Source organism: Cryptomeria japonica, chromosome 5, assembly GCF_030272615.1.
Source record: "Cryptomeria japonica chromosome 5, Sugi_1.0, whole genome shotgun sequence".
NCBI lineage: Eukaryota > Viridiplantae > Streptophyta > Pinopsida > Cupressales > Cupressaceae > Cryptomeria > Cryptomeria japonica.
Window position 1 is genome coordinate 130,215,868 of NC_081409.1, and position 19,102 is coordinate 130,234,969.

General features: G+C 45.2%; 1 protein-coding gene across 6 annotated transcripts in view; it reads right to left on the minus strand.

Moving 5' to 3' along the window:
- LOC131076618 (inositol hexakisphosphate and diphosphoinositol-pentakisphosphate kinase VIP2) overlaps positions 1–19,102 on the minus strand; it is a 311,202-nt gene that overhangs the window by 28,110 nt on the left and 263,990 nt on the right. For all 6 annotated transcript variants that reach the window (XM_058013892.2, XM_058013893.2, XM_058013895.2 and 3 more), the window contains exons 22-25: positions 17,580–17,821; positions 17,327–17,371; positions 15,377–15,443; positions 15,027–15,098 (exon numbers count right to left, since the gene is read on the minus strand). In XM_058013892.2, coding sequence (XP_057869875.1) covers positions 15,027–15,098; positions 15,377–15,443; positions 17,327–17,371; positions 17,580–17,821 — 426 coding nt within the window. The remainder of the gene's footprint in view (positions 1–15,026; positions 15,099–15,376; positions 15,444–17,326; positions 17,372–17,579; positions 17,822–19,102) is intronic.

The following is a 19,102-nucleotide window of genomic DNA, read 5'->3' on the forward strand; positions in this document are numbered from 1 at the left end:
AATAAGCAGCTTAAAATTTAGTTACAATCACCATGCGACTTCCCCATACAATAATTAATACAAGCATACTAATTGAAGCGTGCACCATCCAATTCTCTCAAACTCCATGCATGCATTTGTTTTGCCCCTGAGGGGTGTGTGTGCATTCAGTGCATAATAGTACGGCTGGTATGGCTCCCACCGTCATCCCCGAAGCTGGGAGAGGTGTCAGTCCTCCATCTCGAGTCAATACTACTGGTGCATACACCAGTCGGCCTACTCCCGCAGGTCGCACTCCACGCGTCGGTAATCCACGGATTCCTCTCGTCACATGCCCAAAAGACACTGCACGACCACTACTCTCCTCTGTACTAGGGGTTTTCTCTACTTCCTTCCGCATATCAAGGCGGAATGTGTCGCGACTCTGGCTGCTCCTAGAAGAAGTGTCCTCGAAATCTTCCCCTTCCTTTGCACTACTATCATCCTCTTCTGCATCCTCGTCAACTGTCTCTGTCTCTTGCTCATGTTCTGACACTACTACATGTGGTGGTCTCCTTCGTTTCATGTTGGAATGGGCTTCCCCGTTACCTGTGATGGTATCCAGGTGGGTCCAATAGAATATGGCTGGCTGTGAAGGGTCCAACGTCTCCCGAGGTTTCCAGACATGCTTCTCCGGCGATACCTATGTGCGTACAGCGTCAAGGAACAACCCTATGGTGTGAAAAGACATGTCAAAAGCCTCGTGTCGCAAGATCAAAAATTCAAGAATTCTGTCAGATAAGACTGCAGCCCAATTGTACACCGTCCCATTCTGCAGGCCATTCATAAGTGCAATCATGGGTACCGCCATGTCTGATGCCCTGCTGGCTCCCGTAAGTCTGCTTTTCATAACATCCAGCAGACACTGCCATTCTCCTGGAACGATTTTCCGACTTTTTCAACCCTCTGCCCTTAGGTGCCTTGATTGCTGCCCATTCCTGTTCTGAGAGATCACTTCGACAAATCAACCGCAGCAGTTGCTCTTTCTTTTCTGGCGACATCTTAGTGACATTCTTGTCTATTTTCTTTCCCTCATCTGGTATGCCAAATACCCTAGCAAAATCGTCGGGTGCAAAGGAAACGGTCACAGTGCTCTGCTGGTAAGAGAAAGTCGATGCCCTCGTCACACTGTAATATGTGGCCACCATCATTCGCAAATATGGGCATTTGAATTGCCCAGTGCACCCGTGCTTTCCTGAGAGATTCCTTAAACACATAATTATCTAGGGTCTCCAGCGACCAGGTCCTACATACATTTTCACTCAATCCTTCAAATGTAATAGTGTTAGGTGTGATTTTCTTCGGCATTGTCTTCTTTTTGGCCTTTCTTGTATCTGCTGGCCCTACAACTTTTACTCCTGACTGCAACACTCGCTTACCCTTGTCCTTGGCTGTCGTGCTTCCTTCTGCCATTTTCCTTGGCTTAGACAATTGGTCTAACTGCTGCAACCGTTTTCGCCAATCCAGCTTCCCTAATCTTGGTTTTCCTAATTCCATTTGACTGATCTTTGATTTGCTGGCAACACTTAATGAACTTTTTAAATTTCATTAAGCTCTAGCTGGTACAGTGACTTTCCCTGTTTATGCTCCTTGGACAGCTTGCTGTACGATCTTTCGTCTTTGTATTTTGCGTTGTTTCCTGTTGGTTGGCTTTATTGTGTACGGACTTGACTTTGTACGGGATTGGTGGTACGGTTCATTGCTCCTGCTGTCTCTGTCACGTGGCCGGACGAGTTTCAGTTCGTTCTACCTTGTGGTCATACTGCTCTTGTCATTGCTCTGGCCGTACGATATTCTTTCCTCCGTCAGCCAAGTGTATGGACCTGCATCCGTATGATGTTGCTTCATCCGGACAGTACGCTTTGTCACCGATCGTGGCCGTACGGATTGTTTTTTTTTTTTTACTGCCCTACAGAAGATCTCGTCCTACTAATGCCGTACGGAATGTTGTTGTTTGGCAATGTACGGATTTCGGAATGCTTGTCCGGACTCTTAATCTCTTCTCCACAGTACGGATTTCTAAAATGGACGGATATCAAAATGTACGAATTCGCATCTCGCCACCATATGGATTTCGTGGAACAATATCACTATTGTACAACATCAAATTGTACGGAATCCTTGTGCCTGTGTGACCGTATGGATTTCCTCTTGGATTCAATGTGTTGTACGGGTTTGGAAGTACGGATTTCCCTTGTGCTACCATACGAATTCCTTCCTCTCTGCTGCTGTACGGATTTATCTGCTGGACTCAGTCTGTCGTACGGATTTCTCTGTCTCCCCTTTGGTCGTATGGATTTTGTTCACCTTTTGCCAATGTTATGATCGTACAGATTTAAAATTGAAGTTCGTACGGTTATTTAATGTATCGGCCGTACGATGAGTTCTCCGTCACCTTTTTTCTTTTTTTTTTATCTAACAAAAGTTAAATAATTACCTTTTCAATTTGTTCAGCTGGGCCCTGCCTTCGGACGAACTGGGTCATTCTGCTTCTGCCTGCAGTGGTAAATTTTCAATTTCGACCCGTTTACCATCTCCTTTATCGGTTGGTCACCCAATGTGGACAACTTAATTGCTCCATTCACAGCTACCTCGCGGATTTTATATGGCCCCAACCATCAAACTTTAAATTTTCCAGGTTTCATCTCATTCCGCCCGTTATACTTCAGCACCCACTGACCTGGACGAAACTCCATGCACTGGATGCACTTATCATGCCAAAATTTTCATCGTTGTTGGGCGACTTCGGTGGCCCATTGGGCCATCATTCTTCGTTCGTCCAACTTGCCCAACGCATACAGTCGCTCTCGCAGGCTCTCCATATCTCCTAGTCGGTTCTCAATTGCGATCGTTAGACTCGGGACCATGAACTCTGTTGGCACAATGGCCTCTTGGCCGTACATCAACTGAAAAGGTGTCTGGCCTGTTGTGACTTTGTAGGTGGTCCTGTATGCCTATATAGTACGGATGGCAATTTTTCTTCCCAATCTTCGTGTTCAACTCTGTAGGACTTATAGATCACAGACACCAATATTTTATTAGTGGCCTCGGCATGCCTGTTGGCCCTCGAGTAGTACGGGCTTAACAAGGAATGCAAAATCTTAAATTTTGTCATGAGCAGCTTGACGACATGGTTCACAAAGTGCCCACCGCGATCACTCGTCAGTTGGACTGGGATGTCGTACCTTGTGATGATCTATTCATAAATGAACTTGGTTGTACTCAAAGCTGAGTTATTCGGCAGTGCTCGTGCCTCAGCCCACTTGGTAAGGTATTTTGTCACCACCACAATGTAACGACATCTCCGTGTTCTGCTTGCCTTCAAGGGTCCAATGAAATCCAAACCCCAGCGTTCAAACAACTCCTAGGCATGGGATGGATTAAGGGGCATAAAGTCCCGCTTCAATGGTTTTCTTGCCCTCTGGCAAGTATCACAACCCACCACCCATTCCCGTGAATCATTATACAAGGTGGGCCACCATAGTCCGACCAACAATACTTTGCGCGTGGTGGTGTCTAGACCCATGTTGCCTCGTGCGGGCCCTTCGTGTGCTTCCTTCTCTCACTCGGTAACATCTTGGCTAGGAACCGAGAGGTGGACAAGTATTCCCCAATGTTTGCATACCACGAAGGTAGTTCCACAATTTGGAACAGATGTGCGTTAGGAAAGTTATCATTGACTCCCTCCGGTGGCTCTCCTGACCTAATCTGGGACAACTGATCAGCGATCACATGGCTCTTGCCTGGCCATACAATTATTGTGAATGTGAACTCTTGAAGGAACAGTAGCCACCTGCTTATTCTACCTTGGATAATGGGTTTATTTGCCAGGTACATCAACGCCTGGTGATCCACATAGAAAGTGAAAGGTGTCGCCAGCAAGTAGTGCCAAAATTTTTGTACGACATAGACCATTCCGAGAGCTTCCCTCTCGGTGGTACTATAATTCTTCTCAGCTTTCGACAGCAAGTGATTGGCAAAATAGATGGGATGGTCCAACCCATGTCTCCCTTCTTGTGCTAGCGTAACCCCAATGGCATAGTTCAACGCATCCACATGTACGTGGAATTCTCAGTCCCAGTTTGGATAGACCAGAATGGGTGCGGCCACCAGTCTCCTCTTGAGTTCCTCACATGCTTCCTCCTGTGCCAATCCCCATATGTACGGTTCCCCCTTCCTTCTCAGTTTGTCCAATGGGAATGAAAGTTGAGCAAAGTTCTTAATGAACTTCCGGTAGTATCCTATATGTCCCAAGGACTTTACTCCCGTTACATCAATGGGCGACTCCATCTCCACAATTACCCGTACCTTATCCGTGTCAGTTTTTAATCCAACTTTACAAAAAAAATGGCCCAACAACTTTCCTTGCGGTACCATAAATCTACATTTCTTCAGATTCAAGGCCAACCTGGCCCTCCGGCATCTCTCCATGCATTCTCGCAGTGCCACCAAGTGAGTGTCTTCGCTACTAAAAATCGACTAGTCATCCAAAAAGGCCTTCAAATTTCCCACAGACATCTTATCGAAGATGTGAAGGACTATCCTCTGAAATGTTGCCGGAGCATTGCACAAACCGAACGGCATTTGGTTGTACGCATAGACTCCGTCCACCACAAAGGTGGTCTTCAACTTGTCCTTTGTATCCAGAAAAGCCGTCCAAAAATGAGTACATTTCATGGCCAACCACCTCCTCCAAGATGTTGTCTGTGAAAGGTATAGGGAACGGATCCTTGATGGTGACTGCATTGAGGCACCGAAAATCCACGTAGATGTGGATCTGGTTGGCCTCCTTCAGCGAGATCACGATCGACGAGACCCACTCACTTGTGTCCACCCGAAATATGATGCCGACCACCAACATCCGTTCGACTTCTTCATTCACCTTGGCTACATAGTTCTTATTCATGCGGTACGGCCTCTTCCGTACCAGCTGGGCTCTAGGGATCAACGGTATCTGATCGACACAGTTCAGGCGGGCCTCCTTTCAGATCTTTGTAGGACCAAGCGAACATGTCCTTGTATTCCATGAAAATTTTGAATGCTGCAGCCTTCAGCCCCGGGCTCGAATCGTCTCCCACCCAGATATTTCAAGGGGTGGCAGTGTCTCCTAAGTTCGTCTCCTTCATGATGGGATCTTCGTACTGCATTGGTTTGTCCTTTGAAAACTCGTAGGCCGGAACATCATTCACTCTGGCATCTCCCTCCTTATACTCCCTGTATTCTGGTGGGAACTCATCTTTCTCGCCTGGCTCTTCTTCAATTTGCAGCATGTGGCACGCAAGATTGAATACTTCATAATCTTCCATGTGCCAGTGGAATAGTCCATTCAATGAGCAGATGTCGTCTTTCGAGCAGCCATCGAGTTCAAGCACTCCATTATTTGGTTCCATCTCGTCTCTGCCTTCATAGGAATCCCACTCCCATCTGTTTGAGTCTTCTGAGTTAGAGTCGAATGATGCAAGCTCATCGCTGACAACCTGGGTCCTCAGATCAATAACGTACTTCCGCTCCCCTTTCTCCATGAAAAGGGTGTTCTTCCTATTGTGGTTCACTTTTACTGTGACCGGCCACCCTCTCTCTAAGATGGCGTCAAAGCCCTTCTTTTTAAGTGGGATTACCACAAAATCCAGTAAGAAGGGTTGTGTGCCAATGGTAACGGGCTGAGCCATCAGGGTGCTAATTGGCTTGATACCGTGCTGGTCTGCTCCCACCAAATTGAATGTGGGTGGCCATAGTGTCGGCTTCCCGAGCTTCTTCAATGTATCCTCCAGCAACACATTCACCCTAGATCCTCCGTCCACGATGGTGTCCTTGAGAATAGTCTCGAGGATTCCCATTTCCACTACCGCAGGATGCTGACCACTATTTAAGGCCAACAACACTAAATCAGCCGAAGGGCTGACCGGGACTTCCGTCTGGGTCACACTTGAAGGTGTGTACGGTACTGAGAATGGCGGTCCTCAGCTATGGCATTGTGTCCAAAAGGTCCTTCACCCTTATCGGCACCTCCAACTGCAAGACTTGCCCAATAATGTTCTTTTTTGCTTCAGTATGGGATGAGGTACTCACAACCCCTGCATTTTTCGTCGTTTTGTCATCATCTCCCGCTCAATGTCGGCCTTTGCCTCCCGTAATCTCTCCTTCATACGGGGGTCGGGATAAGTGGCCTTCTTGGCCTGAGCACGGGTGATTGCCAGCACTTCTTTATCATCGCCGATTTTCTCAATATTGAGAAGATTAACCCTTGGCTTGGGGCAATTTGTGTCATCGTGGTCTCCAGGACCACACCATATGCACAAGTTTTTGGGTGTTTCCTCTTTTTGGCAATCCCGCACAAAGTGTTCCCACTGGTTGCAAGCCCGACACTGAATCATCAACCGTCCTTTGGCATCATACTGCATTCGACTTCGGTTATTGTTATTATTATTGTTGCCTTTCCCTCCCCTTCGGTTACCTCTGTAACCATCGGATGATTCTATGGTGTTGGCTTGAGGCTGGGATGTGCCCACTCTAGCGGGGGGTGACGGCTGCTCCTGGGTGAAGAGCACCTAATTCTCTCATGTCTTCATGTTGTAGGGACATTCTTTGGTGGAGTGTCCCAGAACTTGGCAAATGTCGCAGAAGGCCTTTTTAGGACAGGAGTCTTTTGTATGACCTTCCTCCTTACACTCTGTGCACCACACTTCCTCATTCTTACTGGTGCTTCCCTTCATAATGCGATGCATGTCCTTCTGGAGAGCTTGCACCTTCTTGCTCGACCCCTCATCGCTGCTAGTATGCTACTTCCCTTGGAGGAGTCCTCCCTATAGGATTTGTCTTTCTTCTTCTTGGATGTCTTACCTTCACTTTCCAAGTCCATTGCCCGGTTATAGGCATCTTCGTAAGAGGTGGGTGGTACAATTTTCATTTTCCTCTCGAGTGATGATTTCAAACCCTCCACAAACCACCTTTTCTTTAATCCATCACCGGGCTGGTTGTCCATTTTCCCAGCAATTCCTTCAGGCGCCGACTATATGGTCGGACAGTCTCGTTTTCCCTTGCTTGGTACTCGGGATTTCCGCCACGATTTCATTGTCGTCCCTGAGAAGTCGAAACTCTGTTTCGACTGGCTTTATGTAATTCGTCCCAAGTTGTGAGCTTCGTTTTATCAGGACCGGAGTACCAATCGATGGCTACCCCTTGTAGGGTGGCGGGGAACTGCACCACCCATTCTGCCCTATCGGTCACGCCATTGGCCAACCAGATTGTTTCACACGTACGACAATGCTGTACTAGGTCTTCTTTCCCGTTTCCATTGAACTTAGGCATTTTTTGCCGATTCGCCATCACGCTCCTTGGTGGCCGCCCAATCTGCCCCCCGAAATTCGAACTCGACCCTCCAGAAACTCCTCCAGATACTTGTTAGCGGCAATATTGTACAAGGAAATAAAACTAGTTAATTAAGTTGTAATTGTGTTGGTTAGTTGGCAACCGAGGGGTGGCAGTTGCGGTGCGACGGTTGGCGCTCGCACCCCCTCGGCATCTTTATATACTTCCGAATGTAACTTGTGTAGGACAATTATGAATGGAATAACATCTCTTATACGTGTCTGATATCTATGGTGTTATTATTCTGCATTATGTGCTTTATGTTTTAAGTTATTCACCCGAGAGGGCAAACATTTGGCGCCATTGCCTAGACGTACTCGGGAACGGAAGACACGGATGGCACATGGACACGATGGGCCTACCCATTGGTGAGGTAAACCCAAAGGCCGACGACGCGCGAATAGAACTTTACACAAGAGAAGACACCGCAATGAGAGAATTTTCAATTTTGCTCCAGGTAGCCATTCAGACCTACGTCCGACGAGAGGCGATGGAGGCGGAAATCCCACCAAGTGCTGTGTGGACAGCGTTGGAGGTGAGCCCGACAGTAAATCGGTTGATGAACCATCTTCCCCAGTTACTTGCACAGGCATCGCTGGCACAAAAAGCTCGCTTGGAGGAGATTGCCGAGGAAGAGCGATGCCAACAAATCCTTCAACAGTACGACGACAGCAGCCGACGGGAAGCAGAACGGGATGGCGCCAGGCCAGGAGGGAATTGAAACTTGAACTTTCTATATTCAAATAAAAGGGTCATTGACACAAGTTGTATCTGACGAAATAAATGAATAAAGACATTTTTTGGTTTATGTATTGTGAATTATGGAAATGTGCAGCAATTAATGCCCAACCTATTGAATAAAGATAGAAATAAAAAAGCAGAAACGAACGAGTAGGAGGCCGCGCAGAGGACCTTGATTCTGGAGCAGCAAGTAGAATGAAGACGGAGGCTGAGGCAACTTGCCGAAGGACGACCTGCCGAAGGGTGGCCCGAGGGGAACCAAGGAGGTGTCACGGAGGGTGCAGAAGCCGACGGAAATTTCTACGCGTCCCCAGAACACCGTAGGGTGTGGAGCCACGAAGAGTTTCTGGAGGAAACAAGGTTAAGGAGAGATCTAGTCGAAGAGACCCAGGATCGGTTCACAAACTTATCCCTTACACCACAAAATGAGGATCACCAAAGGGAGCCAGGAGTGGGCGCGGGTGGCAACGAAGGGGAGGATAACCGTATGGTAGGTGCCACACTCGGCATGCAAAACATGGTACCTCCAGTCACCCACGCAGGACACACCACTGGCACCGGAGGGACCGGAGGGAGCGGCCAAGGGGCACAATCACAGCCACAGCCACAGCCACCTCCAAGAAGATGACCCCCATCGATGGGGAGTAAACAGAAATTGCCGAAGTTCAATGGCGACGGGAAGGAAGATCCCGTCCGCCAATGTTGAACGTGCGAAACCATATGGTCAGCGAATAGTGTTACCGACCAAGACGAATGGGTAACACAGTTCCCAGCAACTTTAAGGGGAGTGGCCATAGATTGGTACTCAGACATGGATAAGGCCAAAGTCAGCACATGCCCCGACCTAAAGAAGGAGTTTGGGACAAAGTTCCGCCTCTTGAGAAATGACAACGAAATAGTTGCCGAGATCTATGGAACGAAGCAGAACAAGAACGAGATTGTCCGAGCCTATAGTCGGCGGCTGAAGGAACTATTGGGAAAAATGGAGAGTCAACCAGCAGATGGGTTGAAAAAGCGATGGTTCGTGGAGGGACTAAAGCATTCCCTCTGAAAGAAGATGAAAATCGTTCCAGCTACATTGTACGAAGACGCATACAATAGAGCGATGGATCTCGAGAGCGAGACCAAGACATTGAAGAAAAAGAAAAAGGATAGCTCGTTCGAGGAGGATGACTCGTCACAGGAAAGCAACAGTGACAGCGAGGCTGGCAAACGGGTGCAAGCGCTCCAGAAAGACATGGAGCGAATGAGGAGGGAATTCAAAACAATGAGAAGCACCGGTCGGACCGAAGGGAACATATGGTGCACTGAGTGCAAAGAGGAGGGGCACACAAAGGGTACTTGTCCGAAGAAGGCATTCTGCGAGATTTGCCAAGTGATGGGAAACTCCACCAAGGAGTGCCCATACAACATGAAAACCCAGAATATGCAAATGAACCAGGTGCTGTTCACGGAGCAGGCCACAACGTCCGCACCAGCGGGTACGGGCCAACAAGCGAACAACAATGCAACCTCGAGAGGCTACTGAGATAACCGGTGGGGAGGACGAAACAACAATAACAACACAAGGAGTCGGATCCAATACGACTCCAAAGGTCGACTGATGGTACAATGCAGAACGTGTAGCCAGTGGGGGCACTTCGCCCGAGACTGCCCGAAGGGAGAGGCCACACAATATTTGTGCAAATGGTGCAGACCGGGAGACCGCAAAGACACCACCTACCCAAAGTCCGGCGTCAACTTGCTCAATGTCGAGGAAACCAAAGAAGAGGAAGCTCTGGCCGTAACCCGCGCCCAAGCCAGACATGCAATGTGCCCAGACCCGGAGATGGAGAAGTGAAGGGCACGGGAAGCACGGGAAGAAATTGAGAAAGTGATATGAGAAAGGGCGAAGGCGAAGGGTACGGCGAGTACTTCCAGCCGACAGGAGGCAGAGGATGCTATACTAAATCAAATTTTAAAATTAAAACTGGAGGTGCCTGTGAAGGTAGACGACCTCCTCCAGACGATGCCTCATTTACGAACGGCGTTGCTGAATAATCTCCTCCAACCACGCACCAATACCAACCACTGCACAGATGTTCCTGGGGGGTCTGCAATAGACCCCATGCTGCTGGCAGTTAACACTGGAAGGAACCCGGCCATTGTTGAGATGGGTATCCTTGGCACCATTCTAACCGATACCATCGTCGATGGTGGATCAGGAGTGAATGTTCTTCCAGAAGAAACCTAGCGGAAGTTGGGGATGCCAACGTTGTGGCCATCTACATTCAATCTGCTCGGAGCAGATCAGCATGGAATCAAACCCATCGGGACACTGATGGGCCAACAAGTTACCATCGGGACGCAACCCTTCATACTAGACTTCGTGGTAATCCCACTAAAGAAAAAAGGGTATGATGCGATCTTAGGGAGAGGGTGGCTGGTGGCAGCCAAGGCCACCCACAACTGGAAGAAGAACACTCTGTCTATGGAGAATGGAGGAAGGAAGTTTATCATAGACCTCGGGACACAGTTAGTTAGTGAGGAACTGGAATCATCTTTGGAATCGGAGGGTGAAGGAGAAGGCAACCTGAGGAACGAAGGACGAGGCTGTAGGGAGCCCAACGACGAAGGGATTCTGAAACTAGGAGAGTGCTCCAAGGATGAGACAGGGTCATTGAATGGGCTCTTCCATTGGCAGATGGAGGATTATGAAATGTTCCAGAGCTACAAGCTCGAAGTAGAGGAACAGGAGCAAGTAACAGAGGAGGTGTACTTACAAGAATACATAGAATATTGGAAGGGAGATGCCCCAAACCTCGGTGAGGTAGATAATCTGAAGATCAATTGTGTCGGCAACGATTGGAACCCTATGTGGAAGGCCGCAGCTTTCAAAATCTTTTTTATTCTTCTTCTTATGTACGGGAAGGAGACTGTGGTCCCTGTAGAATTTGTGGTTCTAGGTCTTCGGATGGCCATTGAAAATAGACTTGCCACCAACGGATCCAAATTGAAACCCTACCACGCGAAGCACGCAGGGAACCTGAGAGGCCGGAAGGACACCCGAGAGGCCGGAGGGGGACCCAAGAGGATGGAAGGGGACTCGAGAGGCCGGGCAGGTGACTTGAGAGGCACGGGACCAACACGGGAGACTCTTCGGCAAGGAAAACCGAGAAGGATGAAGGGTGATCCCAGAGACAGGGGACCCGAGCCGACGACTCTCTAGACAACTGAATTAGGAAATTAAAAAAAAACAAAACATACAGTTGTACGGGTTCGTACGACAGTTGACCGTACTGCTGGGGAAAAAAAAGGCGCACGATGGTGGGGGCCGTCGTACGGTGGGACCACCGGGCGGTGCACCACTAATGGTGGAACCACCGAACAGTGGGACCACCGTGCGGTGGACCACCGACGGTGGAACCGCCAATCAATGGGACCACCGTGGGTGGACACCGCACATAAAAGCCCCGCATAAGTCCTCACATGCAAAGGAGAAGAAATAAAAACCCCGCACGAAGAAAGACACACAGCGCACGCCAAACAAAAAATGGACGAAGAGAAAAAAAGTAGAGACGCGCACAGCAATGTAGCCATACACGCAAGCCCCGCACAAACAAACACATAGCCGTACGGTGGAGGGGTGTTGACCGCACAGGGAGGTGGCCGTACGATTGGAGGTGTCAGTGTGTTGTTGACCGTACGGGGAGGTTGTATGGCGCTGCCCCTCGACCCCGCTGGGGGCACTGCCCCCAGACCCCAGTTTATTTTTGAGCTACAGTACACTTGTTGGAGTTGGGCGAAGGGCATCAGAGATGTCATGGCAAGTGTTGTGGTTGTTCGTACTGTGAGAAAGAAGCCTGCAGCTAAGCATTAGCAGGGAAGCCATAAGCCGTAGAGGGAGACGGATTTGGAGGTTGGGAACAAAAAAAGTTCGAGGGAAGGCATTGCAGGTCCGCGCAGTTGTATGACACCAGGGAGTTATTCAGTTCAGTTATTAGCCTTTAGGGAGTGTGATGGAGGATTTGAGGTGTCTCCTAGCCTTGTGCCAGCGGGTTGTGGCCACCTCCAGGTAGGAATGGTACGCTTGAGGAACTTGGAGTATGTCTCGGTTGGACGTGAGGTTGCCTTGGTGGATGCATAGAGGGCTCGGAGGAGCTGACCACCAAGTTGGAGGCAGTAGTAGCGTGAGACTTAGGTCAGCGTACCCAGGACTTGGATGCCGCGAGGGCAGCGCGGGTGGCTATCGAGGACAAATTGGCTAGGGAGACAATATCATTTGAGTAGCAGTTGGTGGAGGCTAAGACTGAAAAGCATGTTTTGCAGACAAGTTTGGTTTAGGCACAGGACGATTATGATGTCAAAGGAAGCAATAATGGTGAAATCCGCACTTGAGCGTCGGATGGTAGCAGAAAAGGGTTTTTAGGCGAGGACGCAGCAGGTGTATAAGTTCCGGGCTCGCCTAGCGTCAACAGTTCTATGTAATGTCATCTCTATTTTGTACTACGTCATCCGGAGACGACAACTTTTCTTTTGGGGGGGATGATGTTAGCGGCAATATTGTACACGGAAATAAAACTAGTTAATTAAGTTGTAATTGTGTTGGTTAGTTGGCAACTGAGGGGTGGCAGTTGCGGTGTGACGGTTGGCGCTCGCACCCCCTCGACATCTTTATATACTTCCGAATCTAACTTGTGTAGGACAATTATGAATGGAATAACATCTCTTAGACGTGTCTGATATCTATGGAGTTATTATTCTGCATTACGTGCTTTATGTTTTAAGTTATTCACCCGAGAGGGCAAACAATACTGGTCCTCTAGAAGGTACTCCGCCGAGATTTGGTACGTTGGGTCCCACCAAGTTACTCTGAGTACCAGGGTGTGATGAGCCTAAACCGAATAGATTGCTTCTACTACCGTGACCTTGTGTCCTCTCGACACCTTCGGTCGCACTGGTATCCTCCTCCTCTCTGTTCTCGGTCTCGGTTTCCTCTTCTCTCCTGGTCTCGACACCTCTGTATGGCGTGTACGACTCTATCATACTCCCATCACCCATCTCTTCCAACGTCAGGGAAAGGTCCCCCAGCCACTTTCTAGTGGTTTCTATTAGTACAAAAACTTGGCCCTCAGCACCCAAGCCATCATTACCAATTGCGCTTTCTTTAGCAAGTTTCTTCAGTCATCGTTGACGTTCTACTTGTTGTTCTAACCTCAGCGTCCTCGCGGCTGCCTTGTGCACGTCTTCTTCTTGTCCCTTCAGCACACGATTTCAATCCTTGTTCAACATCACGAGCATCAATTCCTTCTTGTTGTGGGGTTGAAGGTTCGTCAACGGCTTTCGTCACGTTCCTCCTCTCGTCGACTCCTTTCTTCAAATCGCTGCAAAATTTGTTGCCGACGGGTCTCGTGGTAGGTTTCTTCCCGGTGAGTTTGGAGAGCAAGGAACACCTGTGGCAACAAGCTAGGCAAGTTGTTCGTCAACCGGTTTACGACTGGACTTACACCAAGGGCAGTCCACACTGCGCTCTCAGGGACGTCCTCAGCCATGGCCTCCCTCCATACGTGAGTTTCAATCGATGCTTGTAGTATGCAGGTGAAATCCCTTATTAGTGCTCTCTCTCCTTCAAAGCAACTTCTCCGGCTCTTCCTCGAGATTAGTACTTGTCCCCTCGCCCACTGGTTGTCCCTTTATCGTCGTGCCATGTAGTATGTTCTCGTCATTCCGAGTTTAATTTGGCAATGATGCCAGATGTTTTGCCCTTGAGGGGTGTGTGTGCATTCAGTGCATAACAAAACAGGAATATAGAAACGGTAGCAGTACACAAAGATGCAAGTCAAAAAAACCCATATGTCTGTATTAATTAATGCCAAATGCCAGTACATTCAAAACATAGCTTTCTTCGACAATATCTAACCCTGAAATAGGAAACCAAGTACATATATATAGGTGTCGGTATAGGTTGTCCGGTGCCAACTGCCAACAACCGTCACGTAACCACCGACCCTTTACACACATAACATTCTAATTACAATATGACATAATTATCCGACAACAACATTCTTACAACATTTGATATTAGAGTGTGGATGCTCTAGGAAGGGTATCCTAATCCAGAGCAAAGAAGACCTAGGCGAGTATACCCTATATCTAATAAACATCACCTAAAGAAGAAGGATCAAATAATCATTCTTGAATTTTTTGAGAAAGAACAAAACAAAAGGACATAAAATGATGGCAAACAACATCCCGAACAAGATTAATGATGTGCAGCATTTCAAGGTGAAACAATTACAAGATCTAAGAAAGATAGTTAAATCAACTTTTGAGGAGATAACTCACTTTAGCTTTGAGAGCTGGATTCCCTTGAATTAGAATTAATAGTAATATGAAATATCATGTCTAGAACAGCTGTCTTTTCTAAATATGGTAGACAGTTTGCATTTACGTTAAAAAGAGTTGACACTTACCATCCTACCATTTATTGGAACGGGGATTCTAAATAGATAGACACATTTTGTGGCCTTTTTGTGCTTCATGTAGTGATAAATGATGAGTGATACCTAGAATAATGGGAATGATAATGCATGTGCAACTAAGTGCTAAAAGTATGAAATCACATCTATAAAATCAGCATAGAAGACCACACATGAAGTAACAATGGAGATGAAGAGCAAACCAAACTTAAAAATTTTCAACAATGAAGAGAAGTGTAAATGACACAATAGCAACTAGTAAAAATAGGGATTTACCATAATCCGAAATGCTCATAAAGCTAATAATGATATCCTTGCCCATTGTATACAATCATTGGTAATTTTTTAGGCACCAGTTAGGTGATTTCATTTTGTAACCCGAAAGTTTTCAGGCTAACAAGAACATGTATATAATACAAAAAATGCAATTAAAAGAAATACCTTTGAACCAATTTTTAGTTTATGCTTTGGATTAATGCCATATTCATTAGGAATAACTCCATCTGCAAGCACCTGCAACAAGGAAACAAATCAAGACATTAGGAGACAGCAAGAGGAATAAAGAAATTTAAAAAAAGGTTAACTAGACATTATGTTCATTAATGTTTTATTTTCTAGTTCTACAGTAATAAATGGCTTGTCATCTTGCCTCCTAGAATAGCCTAAACTAAAATAACAAACTACTCATGGTTACACTTATGTTCAACAAAAAGCTTATTCCTCCTAGCTAATGATGGTAGGACCTTGAGTTCACCTGTTTGGTAATCCTAGTTTCCATTAGATATACATACCTGAGTCACTTTGAATAGTTCATCCAAGCCACCAAGATTTAAGTGTGCATTGTGTAGTAGATCATACCTGTACAAATATGGTAGGTGATCAATCAAGATGATAGGTGTCAACAAGCAAATAAAATATGAGAGATACATCTACTCAATTAATACCGTGTTTAAATTGAAATCCAAACATTTGTCATAAACTAAACAGAAAATTGTATATGAAAAAATGGAGCCAAAAAAAAAACGAGAACAAGATTAGAGTGAGAAAGTATAGCGAAACAATGGCACGTAAATGAAAGAAGACGAGGAGAAAAATAGAGTAAAATAAACAATGGAAGGACAAGAGAGAGAAGCAGAAGGGATTATGGAAAGACAAAACTCCATTGGAAGGAAAATGAAATTTGGGCAAAAAGGAAAAACAATTAGGATCAACTAAATGGGTCGCATAATTTCTGGTTCTCATGAAGAGAAAGTTTCCATGGCACCTCTCGACATTCTCAAATTCAGCCATGAAATAAATAGACAAAGGGATGTGTAATGTCCCTTTTCGGTCCATTCCAAAATTCTTAGAAAGCACTGGCTTTATTGGAAACAGATTCTGACAGTGGTAGTGAGTTCAGGAAATCAAGGTGAGTCCAATCGTACTTTCTGGATGCAGTTTCAACATTCTGGAAGCTCTCCACACTTGGAGAGGTTTGCTATTTTTGGAACGAACCAATTTTGATAATTTTCAATATCTTGAGTGCTTAAGAAAAATAAATAATTAAGAAATTGGCAATGCTCTGATCAAACTCAAAGACATTCTTCTTGAGGGTTTCGATGGCATTCTTATAAGTGGCAGTTTTAGGCTCTATTTTTGCCCAGTATCTCTGGGTCTTTGATCATCAGGAATGGAGTAGTGATTGGGGTGTGGCACCCTTTCATTCTCACCACTATGTCTCAAAGTGAGGCCTGTAGAAGCAGGAAAGCATCATAAGGATTCAAGTTCCTCAAGCAGGTAGTTGGAATGGTGTTGCCATTGCATTGCTAAGCTCCAAGGATGAGCTGGATGTCTAATTTCACGGCCGCTTTGCTAATCCACAATATCAATAGCTCTGTAATGTCTTGATTTTCTGTATACTCCAGCACTGATTACAATAGTAGGTTTTATGATAGGATAGTCGATTCATTTGATTGTATAGGAGAATTGGGTGTTTTGTAACTGATAGTCCAAGATGCATAATTTGCATGCCTCAGCTGACTGTCAGCATGCTCAGATGCATGTGTAATTTTAAAACGTACTCAATGAATCAGAAAAAAAACTAAAATACAAAACTAATTAAGATGAAACCACAAAAATACATTTTGAAACATTGTCTTGGAATATCTCCCTGGAGAGAAATCAAAACTCTATTTTAAGAACAAAAGTAAGCACATTTCAAAGATTGACTAGCTTTACTCCATTATAATGCAACTTACTGCATAATATTGCAGTAAATATTCCTTTCCTCTTCTAGTCAATCTTTGAAATATTGCCATATTTTAATTTTATTATAAAATTTATCAAAATTTGTAGTAAGTGTAGGAAAAGAATTTGGACAATAAATAGAGATATAGAATTTTATGTCCTCATTGGAAACTTGACTTTCATGTATATATCATGCATGAGACGTACATACACTTGGGAACTAGAGACAATCCAAATGGCTAGTGGGCAATGCAATCCTCTTCTAACATTAAGCCTAAGCAGCATAAGAGGTCATATTAAGCTCTCTAGGATGGGTAGCAAATTATCTCAAATGCTGTCACATTGATATCTCACCCAAAAATAATATCAGGATCAATTAACGCGGATATAAATATTTAACTATGGTTAACCGTTACAGTACTCAAGCGAAGATAGTCATTATGGAAAACAATTCACAAGAACTGCTAATATGAATATTTAACTAAAGTACATGATCAACAATTTTGTTGACTTACTTGCACGAGTCATAAACATCTGGAATCTGTGTGATGTCAAACCGGCTGCACCCATAACAAGCATTTTCCATTAAAAGGAACAAGAATTACTTGTGTCCATCGTAAGATCAACTAAAATTGAAATTTTAGCATCATTTATTCATTGCAACAGAAATTATTCATTGCAACCACACTTGCATAGGTAAAGAATACTCAAACTAAATTTTCAATGTTCAACAAAACACAGATCAGATATAGGGAGCTCAAAACATACTCCTTCCTTTCATTGTACAGGTCTCTCTCTAGCTTCTTCCATCGTGCAAACATTAAGAGGAATCCCTCACTCCCACATGGTAATCCAGCAGAAATTCGATCGACATCCATATTTGTCTTCCCAAGAGCTTTAGCTTGATCATATGGAGGAAGAGCCTCATCTGAAGTTGTCTCATCCAGACTGTCTTCTTCATCTCTGGCTAACTCTTTGACTTGAGCTGTAACTTTCTTTGTGAGTGCAACCTACAATAAGAAAATCCAACAAAAGAATGATAAACCTAAAAGCAATTTTCAAATTATAAAATTGCTTCTGATGTAATGTTGTACATCTAGCACAACTAGAATGAAGACATGCAACCAATAAAATATTGAACTACCTCAATATTAATTGAATAAAGAGACAAGAGAAGCTGTATTGTGAAGAAAAGAACAGAATGGATTAGATAAACACCGAAAGGAAGAACATTATGGAATAATGGAAGCATATTAATCATAAGGATTCAATATCAGGAAGTTTCACAAAGCCTCTACATTGTTCACTAAATGGGATTTAAGAAGTATAATTTTATACATTATGACAGGAATAATATAATCCAAATTCCAGATACCAAGAGACGTGCAATCATCAGTGGAAAACCCTCTATATGTGGCGAAGTTTAGAACACAGATAAGTTATATGGGGAAGCAAACTACGCACAAGAAATATGGAATACAAATGATAATCGATCATGCAAGATAACCAAAACACAGAATATCTTATTAATCTGAATGTTCTGTATATGGCAGTCTCTGGAAGGAGATGAATGATTATCTTCTTTTCCTTTCTCTATCTATGTTTCTACACATGAATACAATGTTATACAAAATGAAAAGAAATCATTTAGAGACATAAAACAGGTGCTCCTCCTTCATTTTCTATCACCTAAGATTGAGCTATGTCAGACCAATGGTTGATACTGGCTTGTGAAGTATTAACCCACACTAGATGGAGGTGCTACTACACACCCCATGATGGGAATCCCTGAAATTACATGGGGCCTTTGTATCACAATGTAAGCAGAAAATGATTTTTGACAAGGAGGTGTAATGTCCCATTCTCGGACCTAGTCAACTGTATGAATGTTAGCCTATTCCTGGGTTCTTGTAGGGTAATTGGTGGTGGTTAGGAGAGTCCAATATTCTTGGTGAGCTTGGTATCAGTTTTTCTCGGTTTTACTCAGTGGTATGGTGGTCAGTTGATGTTCTGGTTAGCTGGCACACTCGCTGAAGTGTTTTAAACTTCTGGGTCGCTCTTCTCACTTCTTGGAGGTCGCACTATTATTAGAAAGTTCCCATTTTAGCACCTGACATCTCCTCTCAGCTTCAATTACCTCATCATGTCATCAGTTTCAATTTTTGGTCCTGTTGTGACCATTTCACACATCGCCCCATTGCAAATGGGGACCCTCTCTTTTTGCTCGTTTTTTTCGCTCGTTTTTTCTTGCTTCGTTTTTAGGATTTTGTTAGTCAGTCAGTTGTCTGGAT